This window comes from Pinus tabuliformis, chromosome 8 (genome assembly GCF_031772625.1).
Source record: "Pinus tabuliformis cultivar Carrire ecotype Pingquan chromosome 8, CPIR1, whole genome shotgun sequence".
NCBI lineage: Eukaryota > Viridiplantae > Streptophyta > Pinopsida > Pinales > Pinaceae > Pinus > Pinus tabuliformis.
The window spans coordinates 1,704,383,764-1,704,406,439 of NC_142294.1; the positions used below are offsets into that span (position 1 = coordinate 1,704,383,764).

The 22,676-nt window shown below is 38.2% G+C and overlaps 1 protein-coding gene across 7 annotated transcripts in view; it reads right to left on the minus strand.

Moving 5' to 3' along the window:
* The window catches only part of LOC149242812 (UV-B-induced protein At3g17800, chloroplastic-like), a 271,800-nt gene that overhangs the window by 163,763 nt on the left and 85,361 nt on the right, over nt 1-22,676 (minus strand). For all 7 annotated transcript variants that reach the window (XM_089374367.1, XM_089374365.1, XM_089374364.1 and 4 more), the window contains one exon: nt 20,875-20,966. In XM_089374367.1, coding sequence (XP_089230493.1) covers nt 20,875-20,966 — 92 coding nt within the window. The remainder of the gene's footprint in view (nt 1-20,874; nt 20,967-22,676) is intronic.

The following is a 22,676-nucleotide window of genomic DNA, read 5'->3' on the forward strand; positions in this document are numbered from 1 at the left end:
AAACGATTTCTAGGTCTTGGAGATCTCATGTGCCTTAGCCTCTCCACCAAATTTCATGGCTAGAGCATATCTGGTGCTACCAAAAATCAACACTCCCTCTTAGCGAGAAATGTGTTCTAGTAATGCTTCACCATAGAAACATCACTAATCCTCAACATTGGTACTTGTGCTTATGCTTGGCACGCTGCCTCACATTCCCTGCACTGTTGCTTCCTGTATTGTTTCCCATGACACTACCACTGCCACTGCTACATCTGTACTACAACTCCCTCTCAACATGCTGCATCACGCTCCCCATAGCACTGCCACTGCTAATTGCTACATTGCAACTCAGTTATCGAGAAGTGAGTAACTGACTTCTCCCAACCACTGACATTCTAGTTAGTCTGGAAGCCTCATGATGCTGAAGTTGCTTCTGTTGCTAACCCGTGCTCCCTCTGCTGCCACTGCGCTACTGTAACCTCTTCTGTGCCTCTTGCACTGCTGCAACCTCTACTGCGTGCCTACAGAACTCTGCGCTCTAGCCCTCCCTTCCTGCTCCACCACACTTTGCTTCACCCGACCCCTGTCATCATGCTATTGTCGTTAAGGGCTCTCGTAGTCAGATGTGATCCAAGAGTTTGGGCACCTCAAGGATCCTGCCCCTGCATGTAGTCCTCTTGACTACAACTCGATGTCACCCCACCTCTTCTCTAGAGGTGCATGAGCACTCATGGCACAATCATTATCAATCTCGACATCCTTCTCCGCCTTTGCTGGAGCTGCCTTTGAGTTGAAAGCTTCTTCCTTGCCTTTCTTCTTGGGGCACTGAGATGCATAATGTCCCAACTCCCCCACAGTTGAAGCACTTGACTTTGGAGATGTCCTTCTTCCTCTTCCCTTGTTGTCCCGCAGATGCTAGAGCCGCATCCTCCTCCTTTCTTGACTCGAACTGCCTTACCTGTACTCCCTGCCTTGGTCAACCTCCTGATATCTTCCTATTGAAAAGCTGCCCACATCTCTTCCCGCTTGGGGAGAGGCGCTCTACCCAAAATGATTTGGACAAACATCTCCCAGTCCTGACCATAAATTCTAGATCCGATATAGACCCCACGAAAGTAAGCTGGTCGCGAATTCCTTGCAACCTGAGGAGGAAGTGATCTATCTCCTCTCCTTTCTGCATCTAATATGACCTTAGTTGATTTTCCAATAACATCTTCCGCTGCACGGAAGAGCCTTGGTATAAGGTGGTCAGCGCCTCCCACATCTCCCTTGTTGTGTTCTTCTCAGCAATATGTGGTATGACATGATCTTTAACTCCGTCTAGGATCATGTGTTTCGTCTTTGCCTCGGCGTCCTCGTACTTCTCATTAGCATTCGGGTCAACTGGGACAACTACGGTTTTCAAGGCATAGTCCTCGATGCGATGTTTATCCAGGATTGCCAGGATCTTGGTCCTCTAGATGACAAAATTGGAAGCCTCGTCTAATCTGTCCTGATCCCTCAATCCATTCACTGCCATCTCTGTTCTTCTTCTAGACTCCCTCTGAGTCTCGACTTCCCTCCTGGAAATTGGCCAACTATCGAATCACTCCTCTCCAATCCCCCTTTGCTGTCGCAACTCGGATCTGAATTTCTTGGCTAGAAATTTGTCGAGGTATTGCTTCCCTCTACCTTGGTTCTATCTCCTTAGACACTGTTCTGCATAGACAGAAACAACGTCCCACGAGCTCCTCAAATCACAATCTGCATAGTTCCTTTAGCCCCAGCTACTAAAGAATTTGAGCCCTTTTGGCTCTGCGCAATCACAATGAGAGCTAGATCAACTCCTCCTAGCCTCAACGTCAATCCTTCTTGACTGAGAAAGATGACCGGACACTGTGTAGGCCTGATTTGCCCCTGCTCTGCCTCTGCGTTGGCTCTCCTCTTGGCTCAAAACGCTGACGCAAGCTCTGCGTGAGCCTCTGCGTCACCCTTCCTCCTGTGTCTCTAGCTCTGGAACAATGTTGTTTCTCGGGACAGCTGCTTCTCTGCTTCAAACTCTTAAATTTCTTCTGTTGGTGTCTTAAGTCCTCCTTGATCTGTAATCACTTTGATACCATGTGAAAATTTCTGAATCTAATACATCAGAAACCCCTACTGCATTTTCTGGTTTACTATCTGCTACTTGTTCTTTGAATTAACAAGTTATTTAAATGCATAAATATCGAAGTAAACACAATTGCAGCCTTCACAAATATATATATCAACAGCTAAAATAAATTGAGACAACACAAGGGACACCATTATTTTTGGATAATCGTTTTCGGAAAAAACCAATGCGGGAAAATTGGTGCAGCATATATGAGGGTTTTATTATTAAGCAAATTCTGAATACAACTAGAGTGCCATAAATGGCTCACCCTTCAGAGAATACCCTTGGCAGCGATACCTCTATCCGGAGACAGATATTTCGGCTGATCAGCAACAAGATGAACACTCCCGTAATGACTCTGGTTGTTCCTTGTGTTGCACAACGGAAGCTGCTCCACGCACTCTTCTGGAACTGAGTCACCCTCTCTGGCTCTGCGTCAGCCAATTAGCGCTAAGTTTGTCCCACTAAATCACCTTAGCGCGACCTCTGAAGTTCACTGCGTCCTCTGCATCAGCTTCTTTGGCCCTCTGCATCCTCTGCGCTGGCCTCCTTAGCCTCTACGTCAGCCCTTATTGCCTCTGCGTCAATCCTCCTAGGCTTTACGCTGCCTCTACTGACACTCTGCTACTCTGATATGTATCCTTCAGCTTTGGATCGAAATCCCTTGCTCAACTGTCCCTCACTACAGCTGATCACTCACTCGATTTCCTCAGCAAACGTCGCCCCCGAAAATCGAATTCTCGATCTCTTTTGGTGTATCTCCAATTGACCCTCAAGCCTCCTTTTATACTTTTCCTATTGACGATTCAACGGTGGAGATTAAGTCCCTAATCAACAACTAAGATTAAATCTGGCTTGATCCTCGTTATTTAGAACTTTCTTACCCATATTATATTGATACACATTAATATTTGAATTTTCTGAAGTTTAGACTTAGGAACTTGTTGACCACTACATGTCAACGACCCATAGCACTACACCCCCTTTTTTCACAAAAGGGATAGCGTCTGATCGATCTCTTCGTGCCGTACAACTATCATCATCAGCTTCACTTCCAAGATGTTATGTAAACCCTTTCTGCATGTGTATAATATAAATAATCTCAACAAACCCATGTCATGTATGTAACGACCTAGGTAACCCTACCTTTCTAGTGACGATCTCCATTCTGGGAGGTATTTTGTCTCACCGATTCATTTTCGGGTGGTCGGTAGAGTTTTCCTCTAGTCTTACCCCAAAGCTGTAATGGATTTTGTCACTGGAATCTTATGCGAGCCCTAGTGTTTTAGATCGAGTCTATGTAAAAGTGATTTGGGAATAATCCTAACTCTTTGGTTATGTTATTTTATTACAAATTGTTTGGCTTGTTGGAGTATATTTGTGTCGCAGAAATGGGTAGTCTGTGAGGGTCTATTACAAATGGGTTTCCCCTCTTGTGATGTAAAAAATATGAAAATCATGATGTAAAGTGTCTTGAGGCTTGGAAAAATAATTTATCCCCTCATAGGTTAATTAATTAAATTTTTTAGTAAAAAATTAATTAAAATCCTAAGCCAGAAATTTAATTAATTCTAGGTCCTAGGTAAATTTGAATTCTCCAAAGGCAAAATTCGTCGCTCCTTAAACATTAAATTTTAAGAGTCCCAGGGACTAATGTAAATTAATTATTTTGATAAATTTTAAGCCTTTAATCCCTGGGGTTAAGTCAAAGTCAAAATTTTGGGGAAATTAACTCAAAAAATTAATTTTTGAGTTAATTGAAATACATTTAATTGTAAATTTGAATTTCCTCAAGAATTAAATATTTCGACGGATTAAATTAAAAGAAATTTTAATCTTCATCAACAGTCGAGATTGTTTTGACGAGGATCACTCGAACTAGCTGTTGGAGGATTTATTTTTAAATAGGAAGTCATTCGTCAGTCAATTCATCCGAACTTTGAGTCGTGTGCTTAGCGAAAAGCTCTTGTGTAATCTTTTTCCTAGATAATAAAAAAAGACTTCTCCTACCGCCTCCATTGAGCCGCAACTTCTCCATATGCTGCTCTATTCCTGTAATTTTTCGCTCCCTCCATTTATCTGCAAACCCTTGCTGCCATCTCTCTTTACTTCCATTTTCCTCATCGCTGCCCAAACCTTCTCTCTCTTTCTCTACTGCTATCTTTGTTGAAACCTGCGTCCTCATCCCTCAAACCTGCATTTACCCTCGTTCCTTCGTAGCTCTTGTCTTAGCAAACCCTCTCCACCAGTGAATCCCTCAAATCCCTTTCCGCTGCCATCTGCAGCTGTCTTCGGCCCTTTCACCCTTATCCCTGATGCCATCATTCCTCTACGTGTTTCCCGTCACCTCTCCTCTCCGCAAATTCTCCTTTCTCGTCGCTCCTCCACAAGATCTGCCCGCAGCCTTCCTCTCCAACTGCGTGCTGCCTAATCCCTGCCCTCACCACTAATCCATCCCTCGCTTGAAAACCTGCGGCTTTGTCTCCCTTCGAGCCTCTTGCATCCGCCATCGAACACCTGCACAACAACAAAACATTCGACTCAATTTTAGGTTTGTATATACATTAGGTTAGTACTTTTTTTTTAAATTTTTGTTATGCGTCACATTAGATTTGTTTTAATTTCTTTCCCTTTGATTTCATTTTAATTCGACTTTTTATTTTTTTATCTCATTTGTATAAATCTATTTATTGGGTTAGGTTTCAATTTTAATTTCTTTTCCCTTTTTTTATTTTTGTTTTATTTTCATTTTAATTTTTGTTTTGATTTTTGTTTAAAACAAAAAAATTAACCTAAAACATTAAAAAAAAAAAAAAAAAAATCTAAAACATTAAAACATTAAAAAATCTAAAAAATTAAAAAAATCTAAAGTTTAAAAAATCTTCATTTTGGTGACTTTAGAATGGCTAAGGAATTAAATTAAAATAGGATTTGCGTTTATACAAAAATTTAATGTGGCCCATGGCCCATTAAAAATTCGATTTATTAACCCTTTAATTTACTTTTGTCACATTAAAAATTTAATTTCTTCATTTTACCACATCAAATTAATTTCCTAAAGAATAATTAAATTGTTCATCTAAAGTTCCTTGGTGTCCTTTCGTGGTAAGTGATTTCTCTATTGGCAAGTGTGATTAATGTTTTTTTTTAAATTATATTGCCTATTGGAAAATTGTTTTGCATCTCAATTCTTAATGAAAATTATTTTAAATTTCGAATCTCCTGCGTGATAAAGTTTTAAGCATTCACATTTGATCGTTCATGATTGTGCAATTCATCACATATATAAATTACTTGGGATATCTTGTTTCTATTCAGTCTATGGTTAATTGAGTACTAAGGCACTGGTCTATAATCATTTCTATCTTGTGGTTGTGTCTTGTGTTTAATCTATTTATCTCAGTTGTCCAAGATTTGTTCTAAATTCATCAGTTTGTCCATCTTCAAGTCTCCTAGAGTTGTTGTTCCACAGACGATTCTCATTCATTCACCTTAGGGACTACCCCCCTTGACTTGTCTAGGAGAGAGTCTAAATGGAGTGAGTAAGGATTAGAGTGAAAGCCCTTACTCTGAGCGTTGTCGTGGTGCCTAGACACTTTGTGCGACAACATTTATTTGGCACTGTTACCAGGGATAAAGTTTTTATTTCTTTGGTCCTCACGACATTTTCTAATCATCTTGTCTTTTCTGCCATTCATTAACTTGTCAATCGGCACAACATTTTTTGGCGTCTTTGCTGGGGACATTTTATTCTCGGCGTTTCAACGACATTTCTTCATCATTCTTCTTATTTCTCATCTCTCATTCGAGCTGGCAAAGGCAACACTTCTTGGCGTTACCAATGGGGACCAATTTATTGGGCCTTGGCTTTACGGCATTTCATATCATTTTCTTGGCGTCATTCCGTCTCTTCATTTCTCACCATCTTAGCTCTCATCATCTCTCTCATCTAATCCTTTCATCTTCACTTTCTGCACCTAGACATTCTGGTTGGTTACCTATTTGGGTGGTGATGCCACTTATTCATTCATTTAATCCCAGACAGGGAGCCCTCCCTGAATATCCATCTGCGTCCATCCACTAACTTTCTGGTTTCGCCTTTGGAAACTTTGTGAGATATTCATGCTTAAGTGGCGACTCCACTTCTTCCATATCTTATAAGAATTTATGCTAGAAGTCGCTTCTTGTAGATGTTTTCATTTTCTTGAGCAGGGATCTCTCTCTCTGATATCCATTTGTGCCTTGTGATTTTACTAATATTCAGGGAGCTCCTCATGGTTATCCTTCTTTTGGTGACGCCATCAATGAATTTCCTCCTTTTCAAGGTGACAATGCTTTTACTGCCGAAACTCACCTTTAGAATGTTAGCCTTTGTATAAGCAAGTGTCTCCCATATTCCAAATATGAAGATGTGAAGATGAAGATTTTCATTCTTACCTTATCTGGAGATGCTTTTGATTGGTATGTTAAGTTCCCTAAAAACACTTTTGATCCTCCGCAATCACTCATTGATGCCTTTGAAGATAGATATGGAGATAAAGACAAAGTAAAAGCGAAAGCTAAAGTAAAGGAAACTATAGAAGTTGAAAATGATTTCAAGGAGTTAATTCAAATGGTTAAAGACATACAGTTATATCAAGCTCACCTAAGCAAGAATGCAGAAGTTAATTAGGCTCAACTTATTAAAGATATGGAACTTAATCAAGCAACATTAAAAACTGATCATTCCAGGGAAATTAATTATATGCAAAGCAAGTTATTAGCCCTAAAGGAAAACATAATGATCATGGAATTTAATCATTCAAATCAAGTAACTGCCATAGAAGTAAGTTATCAAGAAATAAGTTCGATTCAAAACAGATTGTCAACTATGGATGAAGAAATGACCATCATGAGATTCGATTATAATAATCAGTTAGCTACCATGCAAGCAAATCATAAGAAAGAGATAAACTATATGCAAAACTGCTTCATGGGCATGAAAGCAAAGAATGATAAAATTATAAAGGACATGGAAGCTGGTCAAATATGTCTTCAGAATAGGTTATTGACCATGGAGGAAAACCATGCCAAGGAAGTCAGTGCTATGAAGGTGGAACACTCTAACCAAATGGATGCCATAACAATGGAAAAGATACAGGTACAAAAATTTCAGCATCAGTTAGAGGATGAAACAAACAAGGAAACGTCAACAGATCATAAGCTTCGATGTCTACAGCAAGCTCCATCTTATTATGAGGAGGTCATTTGTTCCATTGAAAAGTGGCTAATTGAAGGTGACCTAGATAAAATGGAAATTAATAAGAATCAGGTTGATGCTCACATGGTTGATCCACCAGTCATAACAAATCAGGTTCATAAAGAAGCGCAGGTCACAAAAGTCTTGAACATTCCAAATTTTCCATATGAGCGTTTTTCGGATCAAGAAGGAAGTTGTACGTTGACCGCATCATCATCAACATCACAGCCTACCACAAAGAAAAAGTGCAAGAGAAAGAGAATGAGAAAGCGGTTTGATCCATCTGATGGCCGTGAGCAGCTTGATTTTCGGATAGGAAAAAGTCCTACCGTGTGCAGGATTGGACATGGCACATCTAAGAAACAACCAACAAATTTGCCTGAAAGCAGACAAATGCTCAACATGCACTACATTGAACGCATTTGATGCCATGGGGCGTCCTTTGTATTATATTCCTAACTCTACACCCTTTTATTTCAGTATTTTATTTTTGTAGGTAGATGTTTTTCATGTTGTTAGACTAATTAATAAAAGAAGAGCTTATATATTTCCTGTGTGTAACATTATATGATGATTTTGGATGGACGCTACTTATGTTATATTGCGTGTTGTGTGGATGCAGATTCTGGATTCTCACATTCCTTCGGTGTAGCAACATGTCCCCAAGTAGAGCCAAATGTTGACCACTACGTGTCAACGACCCATAGTAGTACACCCCCTTTTTTTGCAAAAGGGATAGCGCCTGATCGATTTGTTTGTGTCGTACAACTATCATCATCAGCTTCACGTCCAAGATGTTATGTAAACCCTTTATGCATGTGTATAATGTAAATAATCTCAACAGACTTGTGTCATGTATGTAATGATCTGGGTAAACCTACATTTCTAGTGAAGATCTCCATTCTGGGAGGTTTGTTTGTTTCACCGATCCATTTTCGGGTGCGGCAAAGTTTTCCTCCAGTCTCACCCCAAAGCTATAGTGGATTTTGTCACTGGGATCTTAGGCGAGTCCTAGTGTTCTAGATTGAGTCTATGTAAAAGTGATTTGGGAATAATCCTAACTCTTTGGTTAGGTTATTTTACCACAAATGGTTTGCTCTGTTGGATTATATTTGTGTCGCAGAAATGGGTAGTCTCTGAGGGTTTATTACAAATGGGTTTTCCCCTTTGTGATGTAAAAAATATGAAAATCATGATGTAAATTGTCTTGAGGGTTGGAAAAATAATTTATCCTCTCATAGATTAATTAATTAAATTTTTTGGCAAAAAATTAATTAAAATTGTAAGCGAGAAATTTAATTAATTCTACGTCCTAGGTAAATTTAAATTCTCCAAAGGAAAAATTCGTCGGTCCTTAAAAATTAAATTTTAAGAGGCCTAGGGACTAAGGTAAATTAATTATTTTGATAAATTTTAAGCCTTTGATCCCTGGGGTTAAGTCAAAGTCAAAATTTTAGGGAAATTAACTCAAAAATTTAATTTTTGAGTTAATTAAAATACATTTAATTGAAAAATTCGAATTTCCTCGAGAATTAAATATTTCGACGGATGAGATTAAAAGAAATTTTAATCTTCATTAATAGTCGAGATTGTTTTGACGAAAATCACTCGAACTAGCCGTTGGAGGATTTATCTTTAAATAGGAAGTCATTCGTCAGTCAATTCATCCGACCTTTGAGTCGTGCTTAGCGAAAAGCTCTTGTGTAATCTTTTACCTGGATAATAAAGAAATACATTGGGGTTAAATTTTATTGGTGTTACTCTTCATGGGAATATTGTAAGATGTGTTGTTTTCATACATAATATTTTCTAAAGCCATTGATGATAGCTTCTAAAGAGTGATTTGAGTACAAGTATCTTGCTCAGTTGTTGGGGTTTGAATAATAATCTAAATTTTGAACATAGTAGCACGTATCTCTATTTGTCCGAGTTTTATTATTATTTTCTCGCTCTATTTTTAATGGTTGGATTGAATTTTGCAAGAAAATCTTGATTTTAGATCCTCGGGCGTTAGGGTAAGTTTTTAGTTGGACCAACCAACTCCCGATTTGTGTTTTCTAAGGAGCCCAATAAAATTAATCCTGGGCACCTCCATAAAATTAATTTTTTTTTTTTTGGTATAATTACAAATCTGGCTAATTAGAACTTGCAGTTTCTTAATTCTGTAATTATTTTTCTAACATGGGTTTTTTTGGGTTTTAGTTTTTATCATTGTATATATCATTTGGGCGTTTTCTTGTTGTTATGCAGCTACAGATCTGAGGGGGGGAATTTTGTAGAGTCCAGATCTAGGCCCCGGAGGGTAAGATCTAAATCTCTGGGGTTTATCAACGTAATTTTCCAAAGATATTAGTTAATTTTTTTATAGTCCAAGGGTTTAAAATTTTTTAGATCTGGAAACTTTTCATGAGGATTTCAAGAATAAATCTGAAACAAAAGGATTTAACATTTTAATCAAGATTTTTGGAAATATCTTAATGGGTTTTTTGGCTACCATTCATCTGAGTTTTTTTGATCTGCTGCCTGGGTTTTCGTTTTGTTGCAAAATTCGATTTTTTTTTAGAAATCCCTTCGCAGCCCTTCTCCTACCACCTCTATTGAGCTGCAGCATCTCCTCCATATCCTGCTCCATTCCTGCAATTTTTCGCTCCCTCCATTTATCTACAAACCCTTGCTGCCATCTCTCTTGCATTTTCCTCATTGTTTCCCAAACCTTCTCTCTCTCTGTTGTTATCTTTGTCGAAACCTGCATCCTCATCCCTCAAACCTGCATTTACCCTCATTCCTCTGCTCCTCGTCCCTCTGTAGCTCCTGTCTTAGCAAACTCTCTCCACCAGCGGATCCCTCAAATCCCTTTCCGTTGCCATCCGCAACTTTCTCGGCCCCTTTCACCCTCGTCCCTAATGCCATCATTCCTCTGCATGTTGCGCATCACCTCTCCTCTCCGCGGCTTCTCCTTTCTCATTGCTCCTCCACAAGATCTGTCTGCAACCTTCCTCTCCAAATGTGTGTTGCGTAATCCGTGCCCTCACCGCAGATCCATCCCTCGCTCGAAAACCCGCGGCTCTGTCTCCCTTCGAGCCTCCTGCATCCGCCATCAAACACCTGCACAACAACAAATCATTCGACTCACTTTTATGTTTGTATATGCATTAGGTTAGTACCTTTTTTTTAATTTCATTTTTAAATTTCTGTCATGCATTGCATTAGATTTGTTTTAATTTCTTTCCCTTTGATTTTTTATTTATTTATTTCATTTGTATTAAGTCTATCTTTTGGTTTAAGTTTCAAATTTAATTTATTTTCCCTTTTTTTATTTTTATTTTATTTTCATTTTTTTTTAAATAAATTTTAAATCTAAAACATTAAAACATTAAAAAACCTAAAAAATAAAAAATAAAAAAATCTAAAACATTAAAAAATCTAAAAATTAAAAAAAATGTAAAGTTTGAAAAATCTTCATTTTGGTGACTTTAGAAAGGCTAAGGAATTAAATTAAAAGAGGATTTGAGTTTATACATTAAAAATTTTAATCTGGCCCATGGCCCATTAAAATTTTGATTTATTAACCCTTTTAATTTACTTTTGTCACATTAAAAATTTAATCTTCTCTTTTTACCACATTAAATTAAATTCCCGAAGGAATAATTAAATTGTTCATCTAAAGTTCCTTGGTGTCCTTTCGTGGTAAGTGACCAAGAGAAGGGCTTTCGCATGAACAGATGAGCACAGGCCGTTTTTGACCACCTCAAGGAGGTGATGAGTAATTGTCCAATTTTGGCACTTCTAGACTTCTCCCAACCCTTCACCGTGGAGTGTGATGCATCCGGGGAGGGAGTTGGAGCAGTACTATCTCAGGATGGGCACCCCATTGCTTTCGAGAGTCGGAAGATCTTACCCCATGAGAGGTCATATTCTATATATGACAAGGAGATGTTGGCCATTATGCATGCCTTGGGCAAGTTCCGACAGTATTTGGTGGGTAACAAGTTTCGGGTGAAAACTTATCACAACAATCTTCGTCACTTCATGGGGCAGCAGGGCCTCAACGCCAAACAACAGAGATGGGTCAGCAAGGTGCAGGCCTATGATTTCGACATAGAGTATGTGCGGGGGAAACACGACGTGGTGGTTGACGCCCTATCCCAGAGACCCGCAGGCCTATCTCTCATGAGCATCTACCATGATTGGAAGGCCCAGTTTTGATGGAGTTCTCTAAGGACATGGGGGCATGGGAGATTATGGAGGGTACCCACGCAGATGAGCGCTCCCGGGTGATGGACAAGGTCATCTACTACAAGGGGCGCATATTTTTGGTTCCCAACTCGTAATTGAGGGAGAGAGTGCTCCAGGTAGCACATGACTCGCCATTCTCAGGGCACTAGGGGTTCAGGAAAATGTACATGGCGGTCAAGGAGCGCTTCACATGGAAGGGCTTTAAGGGGTATTTGTTGAGGCACGTACAGGAGTGTGAGGCATGTCAGAGGAACAAAGCAAAGTTGATTCATTCTGCAGGATTATTACAGCCGCTCCCCATCCCCGAGGGGAAATGGGAGTATCTCCACGGACTTCATCACAGGGCTTTCCACAGTACAGCGCAAGGATTGCATTTATGTAGTGGTCAACTGGTTGTATGCCCACTGTTTCGCCATCCCTACCAGATATTCGGCTTCATAGGTTGCAGAGTTGTTCTTTAGGGAAATCTTCCGGTTACACTGGCTTCCTAAGGACATTGTGGGTGACAGGGATAGCAGGTTCATTAGAGGCTTCTAGCAGGAGCTCTTCAGGTTGGTTGGTACCAAGCTTATCCCTAGCACGAGATACCACCCCCAGACAAATGGCCAGACCGAGCGAGTTAACCAGTGGTTGGAGGGGTACCTCAGGAACTACGTGACTGGGCAGCAGAGAGCTTGGATTCAATGGTTGCATTTGGGCAAGTATTGCTACAACACCACCCATCACATGTCCATCAGTATGAATCCTTTACGTGCCTTGTATGGTTATGATGCATTATCTTTTCCTGACATTGTTTTTGGAGATAGCCAGGCCCCAAAGGCCAAAGATTGCATCCAAGACAGCCAAGACATCCTCAAGGCTCTCAAGGATAACTTAGTGACAACGCAAAACCAGCAGAAGGTCTATGCAGATCGGCACCAAATTGAGAGACATTTCGAGGAGGGGGATTTGTTGTACCTCCAGTTACAGCCGTATAGGCAGTCCACACTAAAGCTGAAGGTGGCCGAGAAGCTACAACCCTCTTTTTATGGGCCATACAGGGTAGCCAGTCGAGTTGGGGAGGTGGCCTACGAGCTAGAGTTGCCTCTGGGGAGCAAGATTCATAACATATTCCATGTTTCATGCCTTAAAAAAGTGTTGGGACAACAGGTGACAATAGCAGTAGAGTTACCTCCGTTGGATGATGAGGGCCATCTAGTTTTGGCCCCTGAGGCCATTTTGGAGAGGCGGGAGAGGAAGCTGAGGAGCAGGACCATCAGGGAGTTCTTGGTACACTGGAAGAACTTGCCGGATAAGGATGCCACCTGGGAGGGTGAGAACATTCTGGAGCACTCAGCTCTAAAGTTGCTCGAGGGCAAGCAACATTTGGGAGGGGAGGATTGTCATGTCCCTTCCAAAACGAATGTAACAGGTTTTGTCTCTCCACAATTTTGTACAAATTTTGCTAAGGAAAAGAACCCAAGCGGTTTCAACTTAGGAACTTAGGAGAAATACAACCAGATTATTTTGCTAGTGGAAGTTTGGGGGCACCCACGTGGGAAAGCATATTGGGCAATTCGAATTGCCTTGGGGGGAATTTGTATAGTTGTTGGAAGGTCCCACATGAGGCAAAGGGAGGCCCACGAAGTCATAAGGAGGAAGAGCTCTTCACTTGGGCATGATTCATTCTTGCATATCGAAAATCACTTAATTGTTTACTCAAGTTGCTTAGCCGAGTCAACTGGCTGCTTAGCCACGAATCTCTCAAGCGGGAGATTCAACCTTGCCTTTGGGGGACTTCAAGTGCCACCCTAGGAAGGAAGTTTCATAACATCTTGAGGAGCACCAGGGAGTTATCCATAGCCAACACATTCAGCGACCATCCAACAATGCGTATTTCTCGGCCAGTAGAGAAGGGAACACGCAGTTGTGCACAGAGCTTCGTTGGGCCAACACTCGCCGGATGAACCAGGAGAGTTGAAGGACATTAGGAGATCAACACTAGGGAGGAGTTTTGGAGCAGGTGAGTGCAGCAAACAAGCAATGTGAAATCCAGCCTTGGAGGACAGCACAGAGGGCTAGTCTGGGCATCATGTGGGTCTTGAGACAAAGAGCCACAACATTGGAATCATAGCTGGGGAGGAAGGAAATTCATAGGAGGCCTCATCCCAATGATTTGGAGGAGTTTTGGAGAGCTTTCCCAGCTTCATTTAGGCAGGCCGAGTTTGCCAGTTTCAGCAGAGGATGGGCTCCTTGGGGGTCAAATTTCAGAAGTCTGAACTAAGCCAAACCCTTCCTGGGTTTTGGTGGGTTTTTGCTGAGGATCCGGGAGCTAAAGTTTTATAATTTTCTGAGCACGGGAAGCAGTGATTCCAACCATTTTGTTCCAACAGATAGCACATTTTCTGGGCAACGCAAATCAATTCTAGTGCAACAGTTGGGCAGCCTCCAAATCAACATTTGCTCACCTAGGTTTTGTTATGCTTGTCCTTAGAGACAAGCTCAGGTGCACCATTCCATTCATTGTTGAATTTCCCTTTGATGATTTAATAAAATGGCTCAGCGGTTCTCTACTTCTAGTGTTTTCATGGGTGCCTTATGTGTATTTCACATTTCTGATTGCTGAATTGTTTGCTTGCTTTGTTTATCACTTAATTTCCTATTTAGGAACATTACACAGGCCGAGAAATGCAGGACTGTGGAAAAAGATTGAATTTCAGAGAAGCCGATATTAGAAGTAAAAGAAGTCAGTTTGATTAGTGTTGACTTGGACAAAAAGGAGAAGTTGTGCAAAAGGTCTTGTGACTTGGTCTTGGAGAGGTTGTTAGGTCAAGGGTCTTGGCCTTGGAATTCATCAACTAAAGGTTCTATAAGAAGAAGAATTTAGTGGGTTTTCCTTTCAAGATTGGAGAGGTTTTGGCCCTGGCTGATCGCCTATACCTTGTGTCCCTTGTCTCATTGTTGTTTATATTTGAAGTTGTTTGATCAAAAGAACACAATAATAATCAAGCTAAAGAAGATTCTAATCAAGAGAAGTAAAAAAGTATTCACAAGAAGTTAACATTGCTAGAGAAATCACCTCATCTCTCTACCCTAGATTTCTCAACAGTAAATAATTTATATGATTTATCTTGAAATATGAGTCAAGGCCTTGAAAGTCTACAATTGTGGATTCTCTTGTGAGTGTCCTCAAGAGTGGGATGGTTCCTCCAAGAACATACCCTAACACTTGAAGCTTGATCCAAAAATATATCTTCTACACAACTTCACACAAGCTTATTACATTCATATGGGTTTAGCAACATACAATGATAATAAACGTTTAGAGATTTATTTAAAATCAGCTAAAGTGTTCTCTATCTACGGCATTTCTCTAAACCTCATGCCAATGTAAGATATCTCTACATTAAAATAACTTCAAAAGCACAATGGAAATAATAGCATATCAATATAAGTAGAATTGAAACAATGATCAAGATATTACCATACTCAATAAGGGCAACACCTCAAATGTAACCCCAAAGTCTTTATTGCATTAAGAATATATAAGAGTAGAGCTTCCGCAAGCACAAGAGCTCGTATCAAGTGTACATAATGAGAGCCAAAGGCTCGTTTAAATAGAACTATGGGAGAAAATCCTAATGAGAGAGTGGTAAGAATCCAAAGGAAACTCCATGCAAATCGAATTCTTCGAGTGGTAATCAAATCCTCCAATAAAGTTCCACGCAATCCTTGAGGAGAACTCGTTGGAATGAGAGAAGAACACGTGGATGAGTGAAGGAGTGGTAAGAGAACACTATCCATCTCATTTAAGTGAACTCAATCAAATCTCTACCAAAAACTTAACTCGACCTTGGAAATCGAGCTCACTTCCTTAATTCGTGGGATTTGCCTCTTAGAACTTGTGGTCCTATCAAGGGAATTCGATTTTCTCAAATTTGCACATGTTTCTCCCTGATCCTTGGCTTAGGTGGAGTCCACATAACTTTCCAACTTGACTTTGACTCTTTATGATTTTCCACCTCATTTCCACAACATTTTGGCATGCGTGGAGATTTATTTTCTCCCATTTATTTATTTGTTGGCTAATTTGTTGTCACATTTTCCCCTAGACTTAGGAAAAATGGGCTTTGAGGGTTTATAATTTATTTTTTACCCCTCAAAGTGTGTCTTAGTAGAAATTTGAGGTGTAGAGGTGTAATTTTGAACACTCATACCCCATATAACTTCTCTATACATCCCTTATTAAAAATTACATCGAAAATTTATTAAAATTTTCGTCTTGTGAGAAATTTTAAAAATTGACCCCTAGACGTAATCAAATTCCGCAAAACTTTACAAGTGATCTAACATTGTAATATACAATGACTCTAGAGTCTAGACACTAGGACTCACTTAAGACTTTGCTATCAAGCCGCACATCAGCTTTGGGGTCTTAATTGGGAGAAAGAACTCAATTAATTATTAAGTGCTGAAGAGTACCAATAATTAACCAAGTAAAAAAAGTCCCTAGAGTGAACTCACTTAATAACAAAGTCATAAGCTACCTAAGCCTTTTACATGACTATTTCATCATGCTAGCATCACTTTACAATATCCCTGTAGGGCTGCAAAATTTGAGTACAATAGAGAAGAAGAGAGAGAAGAAAGAGCTTAAAAGCTCTGATGATATCTGAACTCTACAAGTACAAGAATCCTCTAACATATCCTTGGACATGGAGTCTTCAAGTGTACTTCAATGGTCAACAAGACCCATCAATCCAGTGATAAGATGGTCATGGAGTGGGAAAGACTTAAGGAAGATGTCACAACCATGAGACTAGCTAATGGGGCTCCAACATCCTCAATGTATTAAAATAAGGAGGCAGTAATCATGGAGGCATGAGTTTTCCCTCTCCTCGACTTTCTTTTTCCACCCCTCTGGTGCGCCTTTTATTTTAATGATTTATCTTCTTTTATTGCATAGCTAAGGAGCCCAAGCTTCCTTATGCTTTTCCAATAACCCTTGAATATGTAGAAATTTCTTACTCATTGGGGTTGGGACATTCAAGACTTCCTTTCTTTTAGAGTTCCTTTGTGCAACATATGCCTATAGAATTCCCAAGATGAATTATTATTATGAATTCAATCGCATTGGCATCAATATACTTCAAAAGATAGGTCACTTGTTATTGTTTTGAATGACGTTGATAAATTGACTTGTTAATGTACTTGCTTTTGTGGTAACTTTTCAATCGTTTGTACTTCAATATAAAAAGTTATCCTTAACTAGATTTGCACCTCCTTGAACTGTCATGTTGATTGGATTTATAATTTTTCTTGTCTCCACGACTTGGAATTTTCACTTGAAGGCTCGGATGCTTCCTTCTCTATAAGTTGTTTGAACTTATTTTCCATAGACTTCTTATCATTCTTAAGCTTCACAATTCGTGTAAGTAGGTTTTGATTATGATTCCTGAGACATGAAAGTTCTTCATTTTCAAGTTTGTCAACTTAATGTTAATGTCCTGATTCTCAGGTTTCTCATCTATTAACCTTGTAATTCATTTACGCAAGATTTGCTTAAGGTTGCTTGAAAGATAAATTTATTCATCCTTTTTATAGGTTCTTCTTGAATTCCTTCTCAAGATCATCTCTCTTGTTCTAATACTTTATTACAATGTTTTGTAACCTATGAATGAAATTTTTCCATTCACTTTTCATTGATTTCACTTCTTATAACTCCATTAATAATTCTACAATTTGTGTAAGTAGGTTTTGATTATGATTCCTCAGACATGAAAGTTCTTCATTTTCTAGTTTGTCAACTTTATTTTTAATGCCCTGATTCTCAAGTTTCTCATCTATTAACCTTCTAACTCATTTAAGCAAACTTTGCTTAAGCTTTCTTAAAAGAAAAATTTATTCATCCTTTTTTTATAGGTTCTTCTTGAATTCCTTCTCAAGATCATCCTTCTCTTGTTCTAATATTTTAATACAATGTTTCATAACCTATGAATGAAATTCTTCCATTCACTCTTCATCGATTTCACTTCTTATAACTTTGTTAATAATTCTACTAATATATATGGATTTTGACAGTATTGATAGTACATTCTTGATATGGAATATACAATATTGTACCTGTGAATATGTACAACATTGTACCTGTGAATATGTACGATGTTGTATATTCCATATCAAGAATATATGTATACTATCAATACTGTCAAAAATCTATCATGGCAATTGTAGGAATTGAACCCGGGTGGGAAGGATTCCATTCCTTTCTCCCAACCACCCGAAATAACCCTAATTAACCTATATATATGTGTGTGTGTGTTTGTTGAAGTGTAAATGACCCCAACAATTATGTTCTTTGGTTCTTATTTATGTCAATTAAGCTTCACTTCTATTAGATTCTCCATTATTATTTTTAGATAGTCGGGTAGTTGCAATAACTTTATGAATTTGGGATACAAGAACATTTTGCAAAGCAAAAGAGAATAAATTTAGCTTTACAAGGAATGCACTAAACTATAGGATATCACAAATTAACAAAAATGGGTAAGGAATTGAAAGAGAGCATTAGTGTATAAATCCTAGATCAAAAATAGTGCTACCCACTGACTCTTTGAACACCCCAGCTTAAGAAATACTTGGTGATGAGAATCATGTTGGAAACCAATTGAGGAATGGGGGGCGCTATGTTGTCTAACAATCCCCTCACGGGTCTATGATGTCTAACAATTCCATAATTGGCATGAGGCTACAAGTACCAAGTGACGAGTCTATAATTGGTACTATTAGAAGTAAGTTCTTTATTTGTTATAGATGTGACAATTAATGAAGAAACATGATGAGACATGTTTAGCCCACATAGATTGTACAACACAAAAGCCCTCAAGGAGTCAAATGAATCTCTAAGTAGGTAATTGTATCAACCACAAATCTCATAATAGAGAGGGAATTTGAAGATGAAACGATCTTCACATTTAAATTCCATTAGGGGAATTTAAGGTAAAAAATAAGTCTCAAAATAAAAAATATATTACCAAAAATCAAATTTCAAGGAACCAATAGGATTCAAGATGATGTGTTATCGAGGTACATCTATTTTGGAGGGAAAAGAAGAAAACTACCATTCTTATCATATTTTTTAATCATCTTCTTATAGGTTTACTCAAATGTCAAATTTGGGGACTCATTGGATGTAAAATAAAATTATGCATCCAACAAGCACCCTCTCCACATACTTCTGAGGAAACCCACAGTAAGAAAAATTGAAAACAGATGAAAGACGTGTTTCTTTCAACATTTTTTCATTTATTTTCAATTTTTCTTTGTGTGGGTCTACTCACAAGTCTGCAAAGTTGGTGCTCGTTGGATGCAAAATTTAATTCCACATCCATTGAGGGCCTACATCTCACATTTGAGTAAACATATAATGAGATAAGTCGAAAATACAATAAACAATGTAGCTTTCTTTACATTCCTTTAAAAAACATGACTTTTATTTTGTTATGTTAACTATTATTTTATTATTTTCTTGACGAGACCCATTTTAAAATTTAAACCTTAAAATCCCCTAATACAATACAATACCCAAAATTTGATGTTTACTCAAATGATTATCTATCTCTATAGGCTTCTGGTAACAAGCATCTTCCACTACACGGGGGCGATGACGCTGAACCCTCGCTGCCTTTGCCCCCGGTTTCGAGCCTCTACATCTTGGTCGGGATTCGATGGTTTTCGTTGCTGCAAACAGTGCAAGTTGGCCGTGCACTGGCTTCTCTTTTACTGAGTTTGGAGCGTTGAGGGAACATGGGCATGGAGGTCCTAGCCGACATTGTTCTTGCTTCGTGCCGCTGCAACTTGGTTGGGTGTCCTGGGGCTTCTGAAGGCTGTTGTGGAAGATTGGTGGCAGTTTGTTTATTTTCTGGTTCGTCTGATACAGGAGGAGAGTTTGAGGGGGCGGGGGAGGAGTGGCTACCCTAGCAGCGTTTTTCCCCATTTCGTGCCTCTTTTTATTGTCTGGGCTTCTAGGGTTTGAGCTTACCTGTCACGGATTCTTTTCTCAGGAGTCTTCATTTTCGCCTGTGGTGGTTCGGCGCCGGGTCTGAGCTGTTCGTGGACTAGTTGGTCTACACTGGCGCTCTCTTGGGGCTGCACCACTGCTTTTTATTTGTTGTGTTTTGAAGTGGGTATGGGCTTTCTCTATTACCCTCTACAGGACTGCTTCGGGGCTCATTTTTTGGGCAAACTGTGATCGGTTCGTGCAGGGTTTTGGCGATCTGGCTTTGGCAGGCATATGTGCCTATCACGGTTTTTCCGATAATGTATTTTGCTCCTTTGGGGTTTCTGGGCACCTGTTTCTGCAAGATTGCTAGGGTTTTCATACCTGTTTTTTTGTCTTTTTCCCTGAAGACTGTTCTTCGGGCTTTTTCACGGATACTCCATCTGGAGTATTGAACTGTAAGTGGCTCTTCCCACTATTTTACATATGCTTTTTGCATCTACAACATGTAATTTTCTGAAATCAATGAAAATTACACTTTTTCTCCCCCAGAAACAAAAAAAAAAAGAAAAAGATTATCTATCTCTATACGTAACTAATGAAAACAAACCTACAATTATACCAATCAAACTCTTAAGCTACAAGTTAGCCACACCAATGAGAAGGCTTGGAGTTAAGGGATCCCTTAACTTGATCTAAATGAATTTCAAATAAGCTTTATAATCTTCTACCTTATACTTGTTTTAACACCCTTTCTCGTGAGACAAGGAGCATCTATGAAGAACTCTAAAGCAAAGAGCTTTTAAATGTTCAAATTTAGTTGTTAGAGAAGACAAGTAACCTTGACATATTGACTAGCCTCAACACCTTTGACTAACAACTTCATACAAAGTTAGTGAGTAAAAGACAAATATAAGTAAAATTAAGAAAGAATATATATATATATATATATATATATATATATATATATATATATATATATATATATATATATATATAATCTTATTCTATAAAATGATGCTAGTATTAGTCAATGGAATTTTCTTTAATTGGATATCTTATGAAAGAACTCGTCCCTAAGACTATTAGTATGTTGATAAAAATATTTATTTCCATGCTCCCAACGCAATCAATTATATTCACTTTTACTAAGAACCCTAGGTGTTTGGAAACAAACTAGAAGCTTTGTGTATGGATGTTTCCACATCCCGTAGCCCGTAATCATGGTGAATGTCATGCTTACTTTAAATCAAATGAGAAAATATTACATTGGCATGTAAAAATACACTATACATATGTTGATCTTACCAAGAAATTGAGCATGCTCACAACTTTGTCACCTGGTTTGAAATCCTTTACCCCTGGATCACTTTGAACAACCTCACCCGTAACATCTGTAACTGTATAAATGCAATGCCAAATTTATCATTTCCAAAGGCGTTGCTGGTCACATATATGTTTACATAGTTTCATTAGCATAGAAATAAGATAAAATGACAAGAACCACTTTGGTTAAGATCTATTTCGTCATCATAGAAATAAGTCAGAATGGCAAGAACCATTTTGTTTAGATCCAAAGGAAAGAGAAAACAAAATTGATTTCACAAAAATATGTGGCTAGGCAATCCCTGTTAAAAACAACAAAGTAGCGTGCATGGTATTTGTAAAGGATAAAATAATATATTCATAATGTGACTTGAATATCTAAAACTTAACAATAATACATTCCTTTCACTTTTCTCTGGTGGGAAATTGTGTATCTCAAACCATTAGAAACTAGCATTGAGTGAAATACTATAGTTACAATGAGGGTGTAAGAGAGATGATTGTAGGCTATATCGAAGTTCAATTTACAACTATAGATGAGGCAAGGGCACAGATTTAGGGGATATCGAAGGTCACTTTGCGATGTTAGGTGAGGCAAGGGGAGTTAGTTGATAGGCCAATAAAATGGCATGTAAGTTCCGAATGGCCTCTATTTTTCTAGGTGTGTAAATATTCAAATCAATAAAAGGCCATGTAAGTTTATCTATGCTTCAGATTCCTAAGTTTTTATTAGATAAGAACAAGCGAGCACATGATGTCAGTGAATGAATGCAATACAAACTTCAAAGAATAACATTGATCATTTATTTCAAAAATTTATGAGACATATTTTGCCCTTGTTATTGATCAAATTTAATGATAAATGTGCTACTTGAGCAATACATTGGTTCTTATTCCAAATTTGTAGTATTATGCAATAATAAAAGGATGTTAACTCTCTCCCAAAGTCACATGACATAGTGAACCTAGAAATGGAGGATATGGAATATGACTATCTGACACGTGACATGGCAACCCTGAAAAAATATATATATAACAAATTAGTGAATTTCATTTTATGTGGACAATTTGATATATATTTTTATTTAATATATATATATATATATAAAACAAATTAGTAAATTACACAGAGAATGAAATATAAACATATTCAATTTAGAAACTAAAACATTTATATGATATGTTACAAATTCAATTATACATACAACTAGTACTACATTAATGATAATCAATTGAGAAATACACAAGAAATTAAAACCTTAACAAATGTTTTCTTATTAAGTCATCAAAATCAAAATGTATTATATAGATACTAACTCACTAAGTCACTGCTACTATAAGTGGGAATGCCAATTGCAAATACAAAACAAGGTAGATACTAGAATTGTAGATCAAGATGGAGAAAGCTCATATTGTTAAAGTTCTTGGTAGCTTCTAAAGGTCTTTTACATGATCTAGGTGTCTTCGCATGTAGAAGATGGTTGATTGTCTCTTTATGTCCCTTGTTGGAGGCGTAGGTTATTTATGACTATTTTCCTAAGTCTAACTTAGGAAAAGTACAATAATTTAAGTCAATTAATTTTTGTGGACTATTAAGCCAAAGTAGTAAGGATAAATAATCAAATTATTTATGTGACTTCGATATAATCTCAACTGTTGATCTCAAATGATGTGAGATCTAATCTCAAAAGTCAAACACTTAAGAGATTATGGTTAGGGATTTGGCTTAATGAATTAATAAAATAAGCCTAATGGAGAGGTGAAGACAACACAACTACACAACA